Genomic DNA, 24,172 nt, shown 5'->3' on the forward strand with positions numbered 1-24,172 from the left:
CTACGAAAGCATAGCAATTTAGGCAAGGGCATAAGATATTTTAGTATCTGGCCTCTCCAGACATGCAAACATACCCAATCAGATCATCTAGGCATGGATAATTTAGATTGTTATGAGACCTTGTTGTGATCCCTTTTTGAGATCTGTTGTGTCTACATTCATTTACAAAGGGAAGTAATCAAATAATGATACGGCGAATCCAGTAGCAGGAAATGCTTTTTGACTGATTCCTCACTATAAATTTAAAGGCTCAGTCAGTGACTGAAAGGTAGGTTCAGTCACTATATGTGAGCTGTGCTGCTAGAGGACACCTTTCTTTCTGATTGAGTTTGATGTATGGAAGTGATTTCCTCCTGCATAACACATGGCTACAAGTAAAATGTTCATTGTAGTTTAATGCTGTCCTTGATGATGGACCTCCAAATAATGTCATCTATAAGCAAAATTTTCGGAAAGTGGGGATAGGGAGACTACATCCATAATGAAGATTAAAGGGTGACTTGTCAGATGTACAACGAAAAGAAACGATGACCAAGTGCTAAAACTAGCTCACTTCAAGCACATAACTCCTTTTGGCACTGCCTGGGAAAGCTGTCACTGAATTTTTCTTTCCAAGCAGCAGCAGAACTGTTCTCTGTATGCATCCAGCATTCTAATTCAAGCACCCAGCCTAATACTGAACCTTCAGTAACGAGTCTCCATGGTACATATTCGACTGGCTGGTTTCATTTCACAGTACTTGTTATTGTCACTCCTTCATTTTCACATCTTTATTTTCTGTTTATGCTCCTACTCTTTTGCCTGTTAGCTGTACATGGAAATATAGTCCAAAAGTATGTGAATCCAACTATAGCACAGGACATAGCTTATTTATTGTTGTGTAATACCACAACAAGGAGTTGGAATGATTGCCCTCGCTGCTGCCAAATATGCAACAAGAACCAAATTCAACAATGCTCTACTTAGACTGCTCTGTACATCTTGCAAGCACTCAGGTCGCTCATAGCTTCCTCTCACATGCTGTAACTGGACCTGAAATTTTGCATTAATGCACAGTGTGTTACTTTTATCAGGCATTCAACTTTTTTCACCTTATGGTTCTCAAAACCCGTTTCCACTTGGTGAGATCTCTATTGAGGAGCATGTAATGGGACAACTAACAGTCAGTCTAAGAAAAGAAAAACATGGAGCTAAATACTGAAGGTGTGAAGATTTGCAGCTAGACTTCTCAGCTGATGTACTTCTCTAATGTCTGAAGTACAGATACTGGTGTCTGATGAAGTCCAGCTGCTCCTGGATCCGTCTGCATGGCAGATGTACTGTCAGGTGTGTCCTTCTGTATCAACCATTGCCTGCCCACAGGCAACTGTATGTCTAACTTGAATATATCACTTATTTGCAAAATGAAAAATAGAAGAGGTCCTCACTAAATGATACCGAGTTCATTTCCTAATTCACTGATGTTTAGTAACTTATGATGGTGAAAACGCATAATCTTAACCTTGCAGAATTTTTGTCATGGGTGGTTTCTGAATACTTCAGAACAGACAAATAAGCACTATAACCCAATCGGGAAAGAGCAGCTCTTTAAATGGCATACCAGTGTCTGCTCTTGGCTCTTGAATGTAAAATATAGAAAAACCTCTTACAATTAAGGAGGTAAAAAACAAACCAATTGCATTTATAGACAGTTTTCAATGAGACGAAAACCTACACGTCTCTCCAAACTGAGAGATGATAATTCTATTCTGATCCTGGTTTTGGCATTACAATTTAGGCTAGTGATGTATTATTAAATACAGTGATAGCTCTTCCACTCCATGGTCTTCACGTTCATGTATAACCTTTTTTTCTTCTTTCTTTCCCCATCCCAAACAACTTCCACTAATATGAAAAATACCTCCCTTTTCAGTATAAAAGTGCATTGTATTCTGTGCTTACGAAACATGAAAATTTACCTCACAATGCAGTAAGAAATCCTCTATTTTCTTTGCACACAGAAATGGGTTTTGAATATCCAGTTAAGATTACACATGAATGCAAAAAATGGGTGAAGAAGCTTTGATATTCCTGAAAGATTATCCTTGCTACAGTAAATTTGCCTCTAAGATTTACAAATATGAGTAGTAACGTTCATCCTATCAAACCAATCAATAAGCAGGCTTTGGTTCCACAGTTCTGGCTGTTTAGGGATGAAACAACAGGTAGTTTTGTTTATGAGGCAGACAAGCTCAGACATTTAGCACTCAATGGCAGCTGAAGTAATGTAAAGTCTTCCTAGACTTAAGATTTATTAGCCAAGTCCCCTCCATGATGTACTTTAATAAAAAACCTTTTTCAAAGGACACAACTCCATTAATGACCATGGACAGCTCTGTGTAAGGACAGTTCCACACACTGCCTACCCTAATCTGATTTAACACATTAGAGTATTTTTTTGTCTAATCGAAGTAAGCATACAAACCCCCTGAAACTGTTAAAACTAAGTCAGGACTGCATTTCTATTTGATCTCCGCATAGTGCAACTGGCTCTATTAAAACAGAATAGCAGGGGTGAGTAAGAAGGCAGAGATTACCAGCCCCTGTAATGTAATGATTTTAAGCTTATCTTCTACCTGTGATTACACTCTACAGGACAAAGATTTTCTCCAGTGCTACTATTTATTTATGTTATCTCACTGTAAACACCATTGTAATATCATTGGACAGACTCAAACTATATCATGACAGAGTTTCTAATCCACTCTTGTAGAAAGTTGTGCTCCTGAGGAACTGTGCTACTGTGTGCTGATAAGAAATCTGTTGTGGAACTACTGCAGCTACTTTGTGCCTTTGGTAAGTGCTAATCAATTGGTTCTATGTTTGTAGTGGGAAACAGAAGGAGGGATGCATAGTAAAGGACAGTCTTACTCAGTTTTGAATATATACATTTGCACTGAACTTTGCAGATCTCAGAGTTTCTCCTGCAGCAGGGACTATGGAAGATTTTTTTTTTTTTTAAAGATAATCAATAACATGTCTCTCTCCTCCCATAGACTCAACATTTTCAGCTGCACCGGCCACTTGCCACAGCTAGAGAAGGAATGTTAGGCGTAGCATATAGAGGCTTTTAGAAGAGTGGATGTTTATTTCTAGTGCTCCCATCTCCTATTAAATAGCAACCAAATGTGTGCTTTTTAGGCACATCACCTGGTTGCTATGGTATAAAGGTAAATTGAGACTAACTGAGGCTTGAGGGCATTTTAAATAATGCAGACATAAGGCTTAAGTGTTTTTTGTAATTCACTGAATTTATGAACTTCAATCACTTGCACAGAAGGAAGAATGAGGCTATTACATTTGCACTATGTACTTTTGAAGATTTGATGTTATTGATTGAAGCCCAGTAAATAAACACTTTTAACCTTCCTTGTATGACTAATTTAGCGTTATTTTTTCAAGTATGTAATTAGGTTGCCAGATATGAATTGTATGTAGGAATGCCGTGAATTGTTCTGAAATCTTCTGAAATCCTCAAGTAAATGTGTTAACAAAGCCAAATATATTTTATCTCTTTACAGCATTTATTTCATAAATACCCTCAGGTACTTTTAACCTTTTGCAATTCTTAATCCAGTTAATATTAGGCATTTGTTCATAAGGATAAATAGTAAGTCACACAAAGGAAAATCATCTGTAAATTCTCAATTACTGGTGAATAGTAATTTTTTTTTTTTAATGTCATTTCTATACTTAAAGATAGGTGTTTCATTGTAGCATGTCTTTTGGTTATTTTGGCCAATTACCATTTTTTCTTAAATACACAATTGAGCATTTGACATGGAAAGGCAATCCTTCTAGAACTTAGTCCTGCTTTGTTAGTGTCAGTGGAACTCAACCAGGATGCCAGGAGCTGCCCACTCAGAAATTATTGTTGCACTGAAACCTCGATGAATGGCTTCATGCTATGGCATGTGAACTAGCATCTCCATAATTCAAGCACTGATGAACCTTCTGCTGTCAGTACTTCTGTATGTTAAGTAAAGCTTGTTCACCATAAAATGTAGTTTCTTCAAAACTAGATTATTTTCACAACTCCTAGAGACAGAATAAGAGACTGCTTCATTTTGTCACTTTTTTCCCTACGTGGAATTGTCCTGTTCAGAGATATTTAGCCTCACTTGAATGGCGCTGTGCCTAAATAATGTTCACACATTTCAAAATTATAATTTCAAATTTCTTTCTTTTAAAATTTCAGGAAGTGTTATTTTTAGGCTAGCTTGAGGCAAAACAAAGTTACAACTGACTATATGGTAGGGGTCAAGTGATAACCTGAACATCCTGTAGTACTCTTAGGAACCTGATATTGGGAAAAGTGCTGTTGGAGAGAAATGCAGAGAGGTCTCTTTCAAAAAAATGTTAAGTGGGGCAAAATCCAATTATTCTGCAAATTCCAGAACTGCAAATACTAGAAGTTGCAGAGTTTCCAAATATTGTTAACATGTTGTAAAGCAGAAAAAAGTAGGCAAGCTTAGTTTGGTCCTGAAGCAGATGGCATGCACATTTTAAAAGCTCATTAGAGAAGATGACTCTTGCTTCTAAGAACTATGTAGTAAAATGGATGAAAGGACAAATTTGAGAGACTGAGTTTAAGTCACTTTATCTTCAAGAAAGAAATACCGCAGGCATGAAAAGAAATTAACAGAAGCAATAAACTATTCTGTGGTGCACAAGACCGAAGAGACCCACTATCTTACTGCTACCAGTGTGCAAAACTCATTATGCAGATTAAGTGCACTACTGCTTCCCTTTTATTCTAAGAGCTACCTTGGGAATAGCAAAGGGACAGGAATGCTTGACAAGACTTTCTACAGGAAAGGGGCAAGAAAGAGGATTTTACTAAGACTTAAATGACCTTCTTTAGCTTTTGGGATTCGAATGTCACAACTACTGTCACCAAGTTTGAGTTCTTGGTAACAGCCAGTAGTTTTAAGAAGCCATGACTAGTTTAGCATCACAGAGGTGAGATGTGCTTCCCTTTCTGTTCCACCCTCATGTTGGTGTTTTGACTTTTCATTTCCATAATTTTCATGTTTTCTTTTTATTTTTAAAGAGCAGCAAACAACTTTTTGCACTGGGATAAAAGATGATGTTGCAACCTGGCCCTCTGTAGACACGCTTGTGCACTGCACCCCCCTGCAAGCACTCCTGCGGGCAGGGAAGGAGGAACCATCTTCGGCTATTCAGCAACACAGCCTTTTTCAGGCCTCGCACCACCCGTCTCAGATTCTTATTGCATGTTCGTGTTCTCCCTTGGCTGAGAAACATACACATCTCCTCATCCCTTAGCTTGTAGGCCAACTGAATGCAGTTCCTGTGAGCCCTGGCCTTGTGCCCAATCTGTTAATCTACCCTTCTTAGTAACCATTAAACATTACCTATCATCTTTGTCAAGAGGAGGAGATGGATGATTATTTCTCTTTTGGATAGGTCTGCACCTATCCAGAGAGCTAAGGTAACCGAGAGGGGACTTGCCCATTTATATACCTCTCAAAGAATGAACAGAAAGTCAGTCTCTGTCCTGCTGATCTGCCAACATTTTACAGTCTTCGGTTTACACAGAAGCAACACAGATCTTTTGATCTGAATGCGCTGACGTGTAGGAATGGAACTCTGACCTCCAGCAGTCCCATCCTACGTGCTGAGCAGAACAGTACTTATTCCAGCCTGCAAAATGCACAAATCTCAGTCAAGACTGCAGTTCTATTCTTACATCTTGAATATGTAAAATCAAAAGCTAATGCTATATGAGGATGCATAAACCAGATCAAATCTCAGATGAGAAGCAGCTTCAAAGGTCAGGGATGTGCTAGCCTGAACTCAGCATAATTTTTGGATCAGCGTTAGTTAATTAATAATCTTACGCATTATTTAAACTCAAATCCTCAGCGAGTGCTGCATATATGTCCAAGAGTTCAGAGCGGTACAAGTGACAACACACTACCAAGCAGCAAGCTCAAGATTCCATAACTACTCATTCTTCCCTTGAGGAATATTTAGTTAATAATTATCCTTTATGCAAATAGAGCAATGCCTGACTGAAGACTTTCATTCATTCCAACGTGCAAAACCAGAGCTGAATATCCCTGTCAAACAGCTATCCAGGTAAGAGATTTGCCTCCCCTCCCACACCTCTGAACTCAGATTTTGTTTGTTCTTTGCCTGGTTTCAAAGGTGCAAAACTGCCTCTTTTCGGTTATTTTGCGCACTAGTGTTGCTTTTTAAGTTTTGTCATTATTCTGTTCTTCATAATATTGCTTATAAGGTAGATATTGGGCAAAGGTTTGTAAAACATGTAGTCAGCTGCAATTGGTGTGGAAGTTTCCTACAAACCCTGGTCTAAGAATTCAAGACTAGCCATTTGGCTAGTTTTTATTTGTACTTAAGAAAAGTGGCCTATATGAAGCTTACATGGTTCTCACAGTATTTTAAAACTGAGCATTTTCTTAGTGATTAAATATGAAAGAGGGTTTCCAAAATATTGTCCTTATTGCGTTGTAGTAAACCCAAGATACCAGGGAAGGCAACAGGAAAAAACATAAGAATGGGGTATCAATTTGGTTTTCTCTACAACAGCTTAGTGTGACTAAACAAAGTCCAGCAAAACCACACAGCAGAAAACAGAGCTTAGTGTTTAGCTTTGTGACTGATGACTAAGGTTTTGGAAAGCTCTCTTGAAAGATTTTTTTAAAAAACAGACTTTCACTTTGGAGCAGCTACCTTTCCAAAAGCAAGAAGTCTGATTTTTAAGAATGTTCTTTGACCTCACAGAAAATGTCTTTTTAGTGGTCATGCCCTAGGACTCTCCAGAAGAATAACGCTGTCTTGCCTTCGAGTGCATGCCAATACTTTGACCAGCACGTTCTGGAACCCCTGAACAAAACCAGTCCCTGGGGAACGAGTGAAACTGCTTGATCATTTATTTCCAAGGTCTGATCATTCCCAGGGATGATCTGATGTGCCAGCTTTAACAACAGCTGCTGGCTGACTGTGTGAGTTCTATTGTAGCCTGCTCATCACCTCTGGGATTGTTACATGTCAGTGGCTGTCATCTTACCCATTGAGACACTGGACTGGGAATCCTTGGGAAAATATGAATTGAATCACAGCTCCTGGTGAATGCAGGCATTTGAAAAAGAGCCTAACTTGCCTTGGAAATCCTAGATCAATGGAAGTAGAAGTTGTGAATTGGAGATTTTAATTAGAAATATACAAATCTAAAAGATTGCTTGACTCTCAGAATGATTCCTTAGTATAGCAGTGTTAATTTGTAGAGGACTTAGACTACTGTCCTGGCTTTCCTGACTTGTAGAGACCAATAAACTGTAATATTTTTTCCTCTTTCACTTTTGGATTAACATAATGTTGAAACTCAACAGGAAAATGCTTTGAAGCCACAATATTTTATCCAGATGTAGCAAAAACCTAACTGAGCCCATCAAGTTTTACATGATTTTCCTAAAAAGCACTGCTACGTTCTTTGCCTATAGCCTGAAAGCTTGCTAGGTCAGCGTTTAAATAAATGGTTTTGGTTGCTGGCACCTTGCTTAAGTCTGCTGCCAAGTACATCTAGGTCCCGGTGCTCTAAAGCTGAAAATACAATAGCTTATCCAAGACAGAGAGAAACATTCATTTCACTTTTTTGTTTTGTTACTTGATCCTTTCTAAAACTCACAGGTTATGTTGACATTTCTAAGTAATTCTGCACAACAAAAGCAGATTAATAAATCAAAGCAGTAGGTGCTGAAGCAGTATTATATTATATTACACGCATTTTAGGGGATTTTATCTGACTAGTCAGATCCCATGGACTAAATGTCCTCACCACATCTGTTCAAATCTGTCCAAAGAACTAATTGCTGGCTTGGGGTTTTATGCCACCACAAAGGGTCAGAGTGCACTGGGGCAGAGCTTCTGGGTACTTTCCTCTAAAAAAAGTCTGGTTTGCAAGCATAACACGCCTCTGTACATTGAATCTATGCATTGTAAATGAGGCTAACCAGGGATTTTTTTAAAAACTGTGTTAATGCTCAAAACCAGAACAGTAATGTAGTCATAGCCATCAGAGACCAAGAGAGGTTCCTTACAGGCAGAAAAGGTTGCTGATATGAAAGATGAGTCACATGAACAGTTTAACTCAACACCTACAATGTTTTAAATCAAATGCTTCGCTAAACTGATGTCTCTCATGTTTTTCTGTGATTTATGCAACAAAAATACAATGAAACTTCAGATGATAAATACAAAACCTGCTCTACCCAGATTAATTTTCAGCTGATTTGTCATAGTTCAAACATAGAGAAAACTGCAAGCATCACTTGGCTCAAGCTATATAAAGGGCTCTATCCTAACTTACATTTGCAATCACTATTTCAGCAAGAGCAAGCAATTCTACTATAGAGTTGTGATACACTGTCTGACTTCTGTCTCAAATACAGCATTTAAGAGATCTCCTTAGCATAGAGAGGCAGGCTCACCCTGCCTACTCCCTCTTGGGCTTTCTAGAGATACAGCTTCAGATTTTCTGATGGACAATCAGGATGGGGAGACAAAAGGATGCATCCGAATAAAGATTTTTTGCGTTGTGCTGTTTCACAAAGAACAACTCATCCAGCCAGAATGGTTATATATGTACCAACAGAAACTGCTTGCCAAGGAATCTGCAAAGAGAAATCCTACTGAACATGTTGTGATGAATGTTTCCTCACCTACAGACAGATTTTGTCAGGTCAGTGGCATGATGAAAAGACAGAAAGAAAGGTGGGACTAAGGTCAGTTGGAAAGTTGGCAGTTTGTTTGGCTTGAATGGTTCTTTGCTTTGTTTCTCTTTTTTCACACGACAAACTGAGTCAGTGCATTAAAGAATGAGTGGTTCAGTGGTTCTGCTTATGTAGGGAAAAAAAACGCACAACTTTTTGCTTTTGCTCATATGGTCAAAAACTTAACTGTGAAGATTTCAAACATCAAAATATAATTAAAAGTAACCAAGACTACTTTTCGTTGTAATGATGTGGATGATACATACATATCTGAATGTGCTCGCAAGTAACTTTCACTTGTATCAAACAGTTGAGAATGTTCGATACCAAAGTCAAATACAATGATAGACATGCTCTATGCTATATGCTGCTTCATCTGTGCATCTCCGCTAAGAACAGCTCTTTCAGCAAGTGATGGGAAGCCTTCACTTGAATAAAATGCAAACATTATGTTCTGTGAAGCTCTGGGGGGAAAGGGGGAGCCTGAAATAGGGGTTGCCCCTTTTCTCATAAACCACTTAGTATGGGCTGAGCTGAAAATGGGTCAGTTTGGCCAATCAGTAGAGGAATCTATTTACTGACACCCCTAGGGGTCCTGAATATTGCTTGAGTATTACCACTGTGGAAGGATGGTGTTGTATCTCAGTGCCAGAATCAGAAGGCCGGAGTCTACTCATGTGCACAGGAGTAGACAGATCTGCTCTCCACCCTCATGTCTTTGGAGAAGGCAAGAGCATTGGAAGCTCCCAGCTCTCTGCTAGGCTGCACAAATTTACAGCCGAGAGCATGCAGCCACGGTGGAATCCCATTTTTTTCAGGTGAAGCAACTAAGTTATTACTGAGCTACCAGCATCACAGACTGAGAATCCTTGGGTTACACAGCTGAAGAATGTTTCGCTGGTAACAACATCCGTTCCATTATTTGGTGTGGCCTTACTATGTTCTAAAAGTAACAACTAAACATTAACAGCTTCTGGAAACCAGTAACATCTTGGTTTAGAGCTGAGTGTTTCACAGCTAGCATGTTCATTTGACATGGATTCTGAAAATGTATCTAGCGGAATAAATGGTTATTTACAGAAAGGAAACCCTTATTTTCAGGAGAAAAAAGAATTGAAGAAAATTACTTCCTGTCAGCATTTGGCTGTGTTTTAGCTTAAACGTATTTATTCCACCAGGAAGGTTTTTTTGACCTTTGTCTAAAATGCATCAAAACTGCTGAAAAGATGCTTTACCATACTAGCTTTTTTTTTTGTTAGCTTTTACAAAAAGCTACTATTCTGATTATCCAGTAACGCAATAAGCTGAGATATATTACTAAATTATCATTCATACACAGGATCTCTTAACAGATTTCCAGAGAAATTATATTCCAGTAATCTTATGTATTAAAAACTATTATCATCCCTCAGGAAGCTGCACAAACAATGCATATGTGTGAATTTTAATGGAGTTTTTTTTGTAAATACAAATTTACTTGCAAGTAAATTGTGTGAGTTTAGAGAGACGGACACATAAACTATACAATTAAATATACGAGCCCAGTGTACGGAAGCCAATGCAATCTTTTTTATGTAGCCTATCAAAAGCACTCATTGAATATTGAACTGCCCACTAGCTTTTAAGTATGTAGAACAAGGGCACCGTATTTATTTCTTGGCTCTCTGAATTCACTTGGCTGTAAAAAGTGGGTGGCATTCGAACAGGACTTGCTGTCCTACACACAAGCCTCTCATTCTCCAAACTAATTTAGGTAAGACAGGAAGTGTTGGTTTTTTCCATCTTAAAAATGAGTGCCTTCATTACAGTTGCTAGCATTCTATATGTGGTAAACTTTAATCATATACTCCTAAGTATTTCTCTTGGTGGTGTAACTTCTTTTCTCTTTTCTCTCACCTTTGCATTCTAACAAAGATTAGATCCAACCTATTTCCTGTCCACGCAGATCTTGCCTAGCATAACCATGCAGTACGTTAGAGTCTAAAGTAGATTTGGCATTACTAACAAAAAATCGCCACCAATCTTTCTAAATAATTACATTAAATTGTAATTAGTTTTCCCTTATGATGGAAATAAATGTTACTTACAAACATAAAGAAACTTATACAGTGGGAGCTAAAATCTATTTAATGTAATTGGGATGGATGGAAATCTACTGATTTTTTAAAATACATTTAGACTACTATGCAGGTCATTTTCAACTTGGACAATCAGTCCACACATCTCTAAGAAGAATCTCTTTTCTGCCTTTTACCAAATTACTAATTATGTACCTGTAACACCTAAACAGCCTGTTTGAAGCTGTAGTTAAACTGTGCATGGCCTTAGAAATCAGACTGGGTCATTTAAAATAATACCTGGGAACTTGTTTTGCAGATACATATCTTCTTATTATTTTCAATTTGCTGCAAAAGGTATTTGTAAAAATCTTGAAAAAAATTTCTAAGCAGGCTAGACAGAGGACTTTATAATAAGCCACTCTCCATTTGGAGTGCTACAGATCAAAAGCTCACAGGCTGTTGGTAATCTATTCTTTTGCTTATCAGTTATGCTTCCAGTTGGACTCATAAGCCTTTTGTTTTTTCTCAGCTTGGAATTCTAAACTTTAAACTGGGTGTTACCAAACATTAAGAAACCAAAATACTCCTCTTAAAACAAAACAAAACAAGTATGAAATTCACACAGAGAATGATGACTTCTGCCACTAGAATCTAAACTTACCATTAACTGTTAAAACTATTAAAATATACCAACAGAATACTGCGCCAGTGAGTGTACTTCCAGTTTTAGGAAACTGACGGGTATGGCTTCTGTCCCTAGATACTGAAAGAGGAAAGAAACAGCTTTTACTCGTAAGTGAAGACAAGCTTTGACATTATATTGCAATGTCAAACCTGGCACCAAAAAGCTTTGCTTGCAGAGATTGTGGCTGTTTATGACATTGGGAAAGGCTGGGCTTGAGAAGTTCTTCTTTCCTAGAGATTCTGCGTACTGTTGTATTAGCACATACTCTCTTCTTCTAAGTCAGTATGAGTCATTCCTCCCAGTACTCATATATGGGCACCCACTCTTGGAAGTCTCTTCTTTCATTCCACTGCAAACCAGAAGACAAGATTTGCCACTTGGCATAATCTGTTTGACATTTTCCAGCTTCTTGCTCCTATTTTTGTTTTTAAACTGTTTATAGTAGGGGACTTGCATGTTATACTGTTTTGCCTCTCAGTCATGTCCCCACCTATGCCCAAACGATTTATGAATGCACTACGCTAATTTCAACTTAATTTGACAATTGAGCAAAAATGCAGAGATTGAGTTTGGTGAAAACAGTTGTGTTCACAGAGGCAAGAGACACCAAAAGCACCTCCATCTGGAGAATACCAATTTTCCCAGTCTTTATGTATCAGAAAACTGACGTACAAGAGAACCATAGGAAACACCGCTGTGTTTGTTCTGCTGCCCACAGAACTACTTGTTATCTCTTATTCCCTGGAGAGCAAAGCTAGCGTAACTGTGGGTTTAAACTTGAAAATACTAACATGTAGCACTCTTCTGAGATGGTAACAGATTCCATCATGGTGCATGGTCCATATGATGCCAAAGTGGTATTTGTGAGGAAATACTTATTAATGGAAGCTGCACATCAAAACAATCTACAATTCAACAGGTTCATGTCATGTAGCAGCTTCTAAGAGTCCATCAATGGTTTGTGTACAAATTTTTGCACAAGACTAAATTGTTGCTCTCCAGAAAACTCTGCTTTACAGGTTCTATTACCAAAATTTTTCTCCTGTGCATTGAGGACAACTGCAGTGACAGATCACTATACTACATGTGAGTTCCACATTAATGACTGCAAATGCATTGTTAGAAACACCATAGCCTACCTCACTAGTATATGTTTATTTCACACCATCAAGTGCTGCCTCTGATCAGAGAGACCTCTACGATGGAGCATTTGGAAGAGCTGATGGAAATATTTATTGGACAAAGAAATTACTAATTTAACTCAATTTTTCCTTAGTAAAACAAACTAGATTTAATCAAATGTACTCTTAAATGTCTGCAAGAAAGGGCTCAATCTGCACATTTATTTTTTAGTGTTATGTGTCACTGGAGCCCTATGGTGGCGTTCTTGTTGGGATGATGCTTCCTTAAAAGCACAATCAGGTGACAAACTTTCAGCGTTAAGCATCTGTGCTAAAAAAACTTCATGAACTGCAACTTAACAGCCATTTTCTTCACATTGCAGGAACACATACATGAAGTAAACACTGGGACAATGGAAAAACCACTTGAGGCTACCAGGGTGGAAAACACCACTTCTTCCTGCTTTCTCATGGAAAGAAAGACTCATGTCAAGATTAATAGGAAAGAAGTCATGCTAGCTAAGCTGAGGAGGAGCTGCTCCTGCACCCCAAAGAAGCTGAAGAACTTTGTCATGGACTTCCTTCCCGTTTTACGATGGCTTCCCAAGTACCAGTGCAAAGAGTACATTTGGGGAGATGTTATGTCTGGGTTAGTGATTGGGATCATTTTGGTGCCCCAAGCAATCGCATACTCACTGCTGGCAGGTCTGAAGCCCATTTATAGTCTTTACACATCATTCTTTGCCAACATCATCTATTTCTTAATGGGCACATCCCGTCATGTCTCAGTTGGCATTTTCAGCTTGATAAGCTTAATGGTAGGACAAGTTGTAGACCGAGAACTTCTCTTGGCTGGGTTTGACTTGAACGATGATGCCCCATCAGCCTTGGGTGATGGCTCTCTGCAGAATGACAGTCAGCCCAACACAACTGCCTTCAACCTTACAATTGCAGGGATGAATGCTGAGTGTGGGAAAGAATGCTACGCTATTGGCATTGCTACAGCCTTGACATTTGTGGCTGGAGTGTATCAGGTAAGTGGCTGCTGACATCCAGAGGCAAGGTATGAAGTTCCTAAAGCTTCTTTGCATGACCTAAGCTTTGGTTTGACTTTCTTTCAATGAAATATCCAGCATCAGTTTACTTGAATGACCTTGGACTGTTTTCTCCAGGAAGCCTAACTGTAGGTGACTCAGAGAAAGCATGAGGTAGGCAGTTTTCTTAGCTACTAGCAAGCACAGGTAAAACAAGAGTCTTCTGCAAGACCGTTAACATTGTTTTGATACTCTACTGTCTCTTGGCCTTGCTGCTTTCATGGCACCATGAATCCCATACAGATCTTACCATGAGGGAAATTCCTAGGTAGCTATGTACTTCAACAATGAAGAAATAATTCTGTTTCCCTAGATACTTTAATGGAAGTGCAGACCCACTCACCTACTTCTACACAGGTTCAGAATGTGCTGCAGTGTCTTGCTAGTGGCTACTATGTTCTACCAAACTCCTGTCCAAAGGTAATTCAGAAGCAGAAAGGACAAGGGGAGAAATAGATTGACTAACCTATTTTTCAGACAATGGCTGTGCTGGACCCTTTGAGACTTACCAACGTGCTGCCTGTCACAAGGATATCACGAGAACACAGATGGAAGCACAATGAACATACTTACCTATTAATTATATATATATATGAATTAAGAAAGAGCTAGCTATCTTCCTGTTTGCTAAGAAATTTCAGGTCACGTTTATGAACAACAAAATGCCCTTGTGAAGCTGTATTTTCCAAAGCCATCAAAGGAAGGAGAAGCAACTAGCTAAGGACAGTATCCTGGGATCTGGGAAAGTTTGTGAGCTCTTCTGCCACTTCTGTCCTTAGGCATGCCACAAAAGCTGTCTGTGCCCCACTTTCCCTTCTGTTCACAGGGCTGTTTAGTATAACAGTGCCTCTAAAGTAGGGATCTTAGCTGTTGTCATTCAAGTTCTGTTTACAAAGCAATGGCCGTAAGTTTTAACTTTATTCACTTTAAGACAGGAAAAAAGAAAATTGGTTTAGGTATAACAGAAGTATTTTTGAATCCACTGCTCTTTTGCATGGGAAGCGCAGTTCAGACAAGCCACTTCAGTGGAGTCACTTCAGACCAGTGTTTGACTGACCTTGTCTCAAACTCCTCATTCAGCTCTTGGGTTTGTAGTTCCCCACAACATTAAAAGGAATCACGTTTTAAAAGCAGACTGGAAACATCAAAGGATAATTCCTGTTTTAAGATTCAAATAGCCAAATACTATCTGCCTCCAGCTAGTTCTCTCCCATCTGTACTTAATTATTTGCAGCACCATTTAAGGCTCATCTTTTTTTTTCTTTTTTTTTCCCTGTGTCTCCTCAGGTTCTAATGGGAATCTTCCGTCTGGGTTTCGTATCTATGTACTTATCTGAGTCTGTACTAGATGGCTTTGCAACTGGTGCTTCCTTAACCATTTTAACAGCTCAAGTGAAGTATCTGATTGGAATAAAAATCCCACGTAGCCAAGGGCATGGGATGCTTGTTATTACCTGGATTAACATTTTCCGGAACATTTCTCAGGCTAACCTTTGTGATGTCATCACAAGTGCCATTTGTATCGTGGTGCTGGTCGCTGCTAAGGAATTGGGAGATCGGTATAAGCATAAGCTGAAATTTCCTCTTCCCACAGAGCTGGTAGTTATTGTTGTGGCAACACTGGTGTCACACTATGGAAAGTTAAATGAAGTGTATGCATCCAGTGTTTCTGGAGCTATTCCAACAGGATTTATTCCCCCCAAGGTACCACATTTCAACTTAATGCTCCGAGTTGCTGTAGATGCTTTGCCTCTTGCCATAGTCAGCTTTGTCTTCACTGTATCCCTTTCTGAAATGTGTGCAAAGAAATATGCTTACACCATCCGAGCCAATCAGGAAATGTTTGCTGTGGGGTTCTGCAACATCATTCCTTCTTTCTTCCACTCTTTTGCAACCAGTGCAGCTCTGGCAAAAACACTCGTGAAAACATCTACAGGATGCCAGACTCAAGTCTCTGGAGTAATTAGTGCAATGGTGGTTTTGCTGGTGCTGCTCTTCTTGGCACCTCTCTTCTACTCCTTGCAGAAGTGTGTCCTGGCTTGTATCATCATTGTCAGCCTCCGAGGAGCCCTGAGGAAGTTCCGAGATGTGCCAGCACGGTACCATGTGAATAAGGTGGACACACTTGTTTGGGTCATTACCATGTCTGCCTCTGCCTTGATCAGCACAGAAATAGGGCTGTTGGTTGGCATTGTTTTCTCCATGTTATGCATCGTAGTTCGGACACAGCGGCCGCGGACAGCCCTGCTTGGTCAGATCCAAGACACCAGCTTTTATGAGGATGACTTAGAATATGAAAATCTCTCTCCTGTTCCAAAGGTCAAAATATTCCGTTTTGAGGCCCCACTTTACTATGCAAACAGAAACTACTTCCTAAAGTCTCTGTACAGAATGACTAACTTAGATCCTAACCTAGAAGCTGCTAGAAGGAAGAAATATGAGAAGAAGGAAAAGCAGCATCTGAAAAAGGGAGATCACACAACTGCTAATGGACTGGGCATCGGAGAAACCAATCTGCAACTAGTTCCTAAGCAAATTGATTTCGAAGTGCTTGTTGTAGATTGCTCTTCCATCTCATTTTTGGACACCACCGGAGTTAATACTCTAAAGGAAATGCTGAAGGACTACAAGGACTTAAACATTTCTGTTCTCCTCGCTTGCTGCAATCCCTCAGTGATAGACTCTCTGAAAAGAGGAGGTTACTTTGGGAAAGATTTTGGAAGTATGCAGGAAATGCTGTTCTACAGTATACATAATGCTGTGCAGTTTGCAAAAGACCAAAAGCTTCCAGCAGATTGCTCGGTTTAATCCTGTGTCCTCCTTGACAACTCACTACAAAAGTGACAGGTGGGGAGAGGCAGTTTGCAATAATTAAACTATCAGACACACTGTTGGCTGTGTACAGCAATGGGCCTACAAGTCATTCTCCCCTGAAGAGCTCTGCTGTTTGTCAGATGCCACCTAGAACAGCCACTGGGGATGCAGTCCAGGACCAGGATGGAAGAGGTTGGATTATGACCTGCACCTTCACTTTAAAATGCAGGTGATGTGCAATAGGGCAGTTTGGGATTGACTTCCCCCTTGTGCCATGATCACGTGTGACCCAACATATACATCATGAAACCGTTGTGCTGGAAGGTCTGCCCAGCGTCAGCTGACTCTCCCAGTGGTTTAATGGCTGGTTTGTGTTAAGAGGGCTAAGCCATCTCCATGAAAATGCAATCAATCTAGCATCTTGGACACATAATGGTTTAAATTCTGGCTCACAAGGCCCTGCCCCTTCCATCATTCTAGGTGTGCTCCTAAACAACTCCCACTATTTGCATACAAATAAAACGTAGAAAATACTGTGGAATATAGCATGTCTCTCAATCTTGATTACATAGGCTTAATGACAGAACCTGCCACGGGAGAAGAAACCATGATCCATCACAGGTTCCTCTCAAAACCATAATTTCCAAAAATTACTGCTGGAGTCACCTGTGTTATTGGCTTCAATATGTGGTAATTAGTTACCAAAGGCTGTGATATCCTTAACGATGCTGGAAGAAATATGACTCTGATGCACAATTTTGTAAGTAGTAAGCGGATAAACAGGATTAAGAAAAATGAATGGCTTTAACTGGCAGTCACACAGTTACCCAGGTAGTTGTACCATCCTGTAAAAATAAGTTGCTTCTGGTAGGCAGATGCAACTCCAATTCAGGGACACATAAGGACCACCAAACATAAAACCTCAGAACTGTGATGCAGCACAGCACGTTATTCCTACCACTGCCTCCCTGGGTGCAAAGAGAAACAGGAGGGTAGGGTGGGAAGGTAAATCTGTGATCTGCCTAGAAGGGGAGTGATGGGTCAGTCAGAACTGCCTGGCTGGTCTTCTCTAATGCAGTGCGAAATGAAGCTTTACAGCAGTATAACTGGCGAAGTAAAGGGAGCAATGCTTTACAAGTTGTGTACCCCCATATGCTGGAAAAATTCCACCACTGTTTGTATATACTACAGACGTTTGGGGTTTTTTTTTGTCCTATCATGTTATTCTTTGATTTGAGGTCCACTAAACCATGTTTTCCATGGCTGGGTTACTTTCTATAATAATTTGCTTTAACTGCTGTTCATTCTGCTTTGTGTCAAATGATACCCCCAGAGTCAGTTGTGTTGTTACATATGCATGTTCTCTCTTTAAAAATAAGCATAGATTTAGATTTCAATTGTAACACAGTTAGTACTCGGTGTTTTGGCCCACGGCATTGGCAGAATATCCTCTCTATACTCAAGCTTATAATTACCTGCACGAAAGGTAGGACAGCAACCCTATCTTTCTCTCCTTATTCATGGTTGGTTCACACACAGCACTAAGCATGGAAAGAAATTTTGTCACAGCTGTGTCTCTTACAATTAGCAGACTCTAGAAATAGGTTCCATGTATGCAGAAGCCATTTCTCTGCTGTGCCGTTTTAAAAAAATAACGTCAGGTCAACACATCATGTGACTTGCTTATTTCAATGTTACAGGTCACTGAATGAAAGAACACTCAAACTGAGGTTCTCTATGTGCCCCAGAGGCTGTCTGGCTCTTAAGGACAAATATTTTGTTACGGGAAAAGCATGCATTCCCAAAAGACAAAATAAAAAATGTCTTCACAGGGACTGAGAATACCACAATATTAGGTAAATGACTCAATGCTAACATTTTCATGCACTCGTTATAAAAAAGCTTATCAGCTTGCACACGGTTAGTACTGCCAGAGCAGTAAAACCTAACACAAAAGTCTGTCAAGAGATTAAAGGATTGACCACTGGCAGCATTTTCCTGCCATAAAACAATTTAATTACATTATTCTTTAAATTGCTGACTTGGTATGGCTTTTCTTCTTTCGTCTTCATAAAAGCAAATGGGCAGAGCCCAAGGACAAAGTATTGCTTTGTGTCTGTTTTTATTTGTAACCATTTTTTGATCAGGGAATACCTCTTTTAAGGTCCTGCCAGGGCCTAGCTTGAGGAAGTGAGTTTACAGGAGTTACTGCCAAACAATATCAATATAGACACTCTTAGGCTGTTGTGCTAAAGAGAGCCGTCATTGGAAGTCAAATAAAATTGACAATAAAAACCCTTCTTAGCCATCTAGACTTCTTTCATCTTTATGGGTCAAGCTACCAGCCTAGAACATAAAGGAAAAAATGCAAAAATACCCGTAACTTTAGATGAATCTCATTTTAAAAGAGAAAAAAAAAAAGAGAGATTCCAGTGGAAGGTGTATCCTTGCAACAGTCTCTGGAGAAAAATGAAGAGAGGCTGCCCTTCTCTCATCCAGCAGGCTGAAAAACTAGGAGTCAGAAGTCTCTTTTTCATCATATTTATTGTAAGAATGGCACCAAAGAATATCTAAGCAAAGAAACCTGGCTACGTATAAGAGGGGGGGTAAGCTTTATGACTTTTACTAGGAAGAAACTATTGACCAGAAGAAACTATAAGAACAATTTTCTGTTTCAGTTTCATTGGCAGAGCTGGCTCACAATCAAGTTGTTGTGTTGGACAATGTCAAACACAGCAGGGAAACAGCTTTTAGTGCTATGGCATAGGGATGCTGGGAGACTGTAAATTATTTCTAAGGAGTACGTAAAAGGCAACTAAAGAAGCAAGCCTTTTGCTGGCATGTTTATGTTTGCTATAATGCATTATACCATGATTAAGAGTATGAAGATTGAAAATGTTAAAAACTGCCGATTCTTTTCTCTCCTATTCTACCAGGAATTAGGTACCGTGACTTGGAGAGAAGCTGGGGATGGGCTTGTAATTCCAACTAGGTTAATACTAATGTTGAAATAAAATCATTATATGTCTTTTAGGAAATGTAGATTGACTGTATTTTTGTTCACTGTGGTGCCTTGTATAAATCATGTATCCAACAAACTTCAGTACTGCTACAGAATAGGAAAGGGTTCTTAACTTGCGCACTGTGTGGGTCCCATGGAGCTGGGGAAAGAGCTGGGAATCTTCACCTCAAACTCTCCTGTTGACTAGTGCAGCATGGCCAGAATGTGTGGTCTAGGTGTCAAAATGGCTGTATTTACTGGCACTGGTAACTAACAACCAAATATGGGTTCCCCCATAACCATGAATATTCCTGTGTCACACGACCTTGAAACAAATGTGTGCTTTCGGTTGGAAAATAAAACTAGCAGTTCTTTGAAAACAGTTTGCCTCGTGGTATCCTTTCACGGGTGGTGAAATAACAGGATAACTTTGAATAAAGAAAAAGATAAGAGGTGGGTTTGCTGCCCTAGAGAAGTGTTAAAATACAGGGATGCACTTGGCATTGGGGGATTAGAAGACATGAGAAAGACCATTATAGAAGTGAGAAGGGGAAGGTGGCAGTCTTTTATTTGAGCACATCTGCTTCTTGGGAGGAACATTTAGGGCACCTTTTTACAGATGGCACAACTGTGAGGAAAAGAAATGCCCGTATCTGTTAGCCTTCCACAGTGGTGGTATCCCCTAGTCCTCTGTTTTCTGTAAGTGCTCTTCTCCAGTCAAGTACCTACCATTACCTTCCAAGAAGATTTCTCTACTCACCAACCCCATGACATAACACAGTTTTGCTGTTACAGAGTTCTTGCTCAAAAACTCTTTACGTCCTTCTGGAAATCACTGGTTCAGGAAGATAATTGTACATGCACAGAATTCAGCATCAACACTGAACTCCTCCTGTTTGGACTTGCATTCTTGCCTCTGTTGCTTCTTTCAATCCCAATGTTTGTCTGCAGGCTCCATGCTCTCTCCTTTTCCAAACCATTGCTGCCACTCAGTCCACTGGTTGGCCTTCCACAACGTAAGTGTCTTCTTGTCTTTGACAAATGCACATTTTTGCAAAATGACCAGTTTTAGCTTGGTTCTAAACAGAAGCGAAGTTTCTAATTTCTACATGTCAAAGCTGGGCTAATTATTGAGGCTAGTGGGTTAGAATCCTACCCTTGAGGCACTAGAGCTTTTCTGGGGTTTCTGGCTTGACTGCTAAGTTTCCATGCTCCTAGAATTTTGATTGTGCCGAGGATTGCGTCCCGCTTTGAAGGACTCTGTGCCTCACTCCCTACAAAGGCTGAGCAGAATCCATGACAAATGTATTCCTTTCCCTCAATCATTTGGAAAGCCCAATCCCACACATGGCACAGCTGAGATAGGTTGCCAGGAGGGATTTTGGCTTCTGAGGGTAGATGTGGCTACTTTCTTTCCAAAGATACTCACCGATTTTTCTATAAGTCAGTTGGTTACAGAAACCTGAAAGACCCAAGCCATCTCTCAGGAGAAACCTCTGAGATTTAAGACAGCGACTCCAGCCGTGGTGAGCAGTGACAGTCATCCTTGCCCCTGCTGAAGCTGGGTCACTGCAAGAGTGAGTACAAAACTCATAGCCCAGTAAGAGAGGGAGTGTCCCGGTTTCGGCTGGGATAGGGTTAAATTTCTTCCTAGTGCTGTGTTTTGGATTTAATATGAGAAGAATGTTGATAACACATTGATGTTTTCAGTTGTTGCTAAGTGCCCTCCTAGTCCAAGGACAGCTCCCGTGCCTACTGACTGAGCTAGGTACACAAGATGGGAGGGAACATAATCAGGACAGCCAGCCCAGCTGGCCAATGGGGTATTCCATACCATATGACGTCATGCTCAGTATATGAACAGTAGGCGTGATCCAGGAAGTACCGATTGCTACTTGGTTATCGGTCAGCGCGGGTGGTGAGCAATTGTATTGTGTATCGCTCATTTTGTATATTCTATCATTATTTATTATCATTATTCTCCCTTTTCTGTTCTATTAAACTGTCTTTATCTCAATCCACGAGTTTTTCTCACTCTTACCCTTCCGATTCTCTCCCCATCCCACTGCAGGGGTGGGGGGAGTGAGTGAGCGGCTGCGTGGTATTTGGCTGCCTGCCAGGTTAAACCACAACAGTCCCTTTTGGCGCCCAACGTGGGGCTCGAAGGGTTGAGATAACGATAGATCTGACTATAAATTCGTTATATTGATTGGTCACAATGTTGATGTATTGGCTGTCAAAGTTGCGGGGCTGGCTCTCAATGTTGGGTCATGTAATACCTTGCTTGCAGTATGTGTTCCTTTTTGTGTTATCATCAGTCGGAACTGGGCCAAGATTATCATTTTGCTGCTGTTTTATGAGGTGATAAGATCATTGGTCGTAAGTCTAAGCTGGTATCTGTACTCAATACTGCCGCCATTTCTGTACATCGGGAACCACCTCTTAGAAATTATTAGTAATTGCACTTTTTTCTCCTTGGAGAATGAATTTAAGGGGGAGACAGGATGGGACACTTTCTCCCACTTGTTCATCTTCCCTTCCATATTGTCAGAAACTCCTTTTTCTTCTATCCTCTTCACAAAGATGTCCACAATATTCCCTGAGAATTTTGAATATCCTTGGGATGTTCAAACAAGCATGTTCATATTGCTATGTATCCTGAATGTGGTTCAGGCCTTGTTTAGGGTTAAACAACTATTCAGGAATACTGTCCAGAGATCAACCCTCAGGAACAAGAAAAGAGGGAGGGCAAACGGTGTTCCCTCGTCGGGGCGGGCGGAGCAGCGAGTCTCAGGGGCAGTGGGCAGCCGGAGATCAACCCCAGCAACAGACACGGTGGCTACTCAAAACCCCAGGACAGATACTGCGGCTACTTCAACCCCCACGACAACCCCTGCGGCTACTCAAACCCCGGCAACAGTCACCGTAGCTTCTCCAACCCCTGCAACAGGCACTGCAGCCACTCAAACTCCGGCAACAGGCACTACAGTTACTCCAACCCCCATGATAAGCACTGCAGCTACCCAAACCCCAGCAACAGGCACTACAGCTGAACCAGAGGACCAAGCCTTGCTGGTATCCGTTGCCCCTGTACAGAAGAAGAAATCTTGGAAGCGGAGATCAGGTTGTTTAGAAAGGGATGATGAAAGAGGAGAGGAGGAGGAAGAGGAAGAACTCATAAACGAGACAGAAACCACCCGATCCCTATCCCTGAGTGAGCTGCGAGATATGTGGAAAGATTTCAGCCGTCGTCCAGGCGAGCATATTGTTACCTGGCTGCTCCGATGCCGGGATAATGGGGCCAGTAGCCTGGAATTAGAGGGGAAAGAAGCCAAACAGCTGGGATCCCTTGCTAGGGAAGGAGGCATTGACAAAGCAATTGGAAAAGGGACACAGGTCCTCAGCCTCTGGAGGCGACTGCTGTCAGGCGTGAAGGAAAGGTATCCCTTCAAGGAAGATGTTATATATTGCCCAAGCAAATGGACCCCTATGGAGAGAGGTATCCAGCACCTGAGAGAACTAGGCGTGCTGGAGGTGGTTTATAGTGACCTGGATGATGACCGAACACCCAAAGATCCAGATGAAGTCCAGTGCACGCGACCCATGTGGCGGAAATTAGTACGGAGCGCACCAGCGTCATATGCCAGTTCGTTGGCAGTACTGTGCTGGAAAGAGGAAGAAGCACCAACGGTGGATGAGGTGGTTAACAGACTTCGGGATTTCGAAGAAACTATCTCCTCCTCCCTTGTCTCGGCTGTAGAGAAACTATCCCGAGAGGTCCAGCAACTCAAAGAGGATAGGTCCTATTCTCCACCTGTACGGACCAGTATCTCAGCCATTAGGAGTCAGCGTTTTTCTGCTCAAGAGAGAGGATACAGAAAGTACACACCACGGGGCACCCTGTGGTTTTACCTGCGTGACCACGGAGAGGACATGAGGCAGTGGGATGGAAAACCTACCTTGACCCTAGAAGGACGTGTACGTGAGTTGCCAGGAAAAACAATCACACAAGGGGGTTCTCTCAGGAAAAATGCTGCTCCAGTTTTCAGGAAAGATCTGTCTCACAACGGTCCAGTTTCCAGTGAACAGTTCCCCAGACAGAGTAGGAGGGCTGATCTTACTTTGGACTGTAATGAAGGAATTCTTGATTCACGTTTGCAAGAAGTGAGAAGCGGATACTATGACCAGAATTAGAGGGGCCCTGCCTCCGGCCAGGTGGAGGAAAGGGACAACCGGGTTTACTGGACTGTGTGGATTCGATGGCCTGGCACATCAGAGCCACAGGAGTATAAGGCTCTCGTAGACACCGGTGCACAGTGTACCCTGATGCCATCAAGCTATAAAGGGGCAGAACCCATCTGTATTTCTGGAGTGACAGGGGGATCCCAAGAGTTAACTGTATTGGAGGCCAAAGTGAGCCTAAGCGGGAATGAGTGGCAGAAGCACCCCATTGTGACTGGCCCAGAGGCTCCGTGCATCCTTGGCATAGACTACCTCAGGAGAGGGTATTTCAAGGACCCAAAAGGGTACCGGTGGGCTTTTGGCATAGCTGCCCTGGGGACAGAGGAAACTAAACAGCTGTCCACCTTGCCTGGTCTC

At 40.9% G+C, this 24,172-nt stretch overlaps 2 protein-coding genes across 2 annotated transcripts in view; one reads left to right on the forward strand and one right to left on the reverse strand.

Moving 5' to 3' along the window:
- IDUA (alpha-L-iduronidase) overlaps positions 1-24,172 on the reverse strand; it is a 55,303-nt gene that overhangs the window by 21,919 nt on the left and 9,212 nt on the right. The window lies entirely within an intron of this gene.
- Positions 5,052-16,775, forward strand: SLC26A1 (solute carrier family 26 member 1). Its single transcript, XM_075138081.1, is given in 4 exon segments — positions 5,052-6,116; positions 6,119-6,144; positions 13,048-13,698; positions 15,046-16,775. Coding segments are annotated over 4 exon segments (2,259 nt in total). The 5' UTR covers positions 5,052-6,055; the 3' UTR covers positions 16,567-16,775.

Source organism: Calonectris borealis, chromosome Z (assembly GCF_964195595.1).
Source record: "Calonectris borealis chromosome Z, bCalBor7.hap1.2, whole genome shotgun sequence".
NCBI classification, from domain to species: domain Eukaryota; kingdom Metazoa; phylum Chordata; class Aves; order Procellariiformes; family Procellariidae; genus Calonectris; species Calonectris borealis.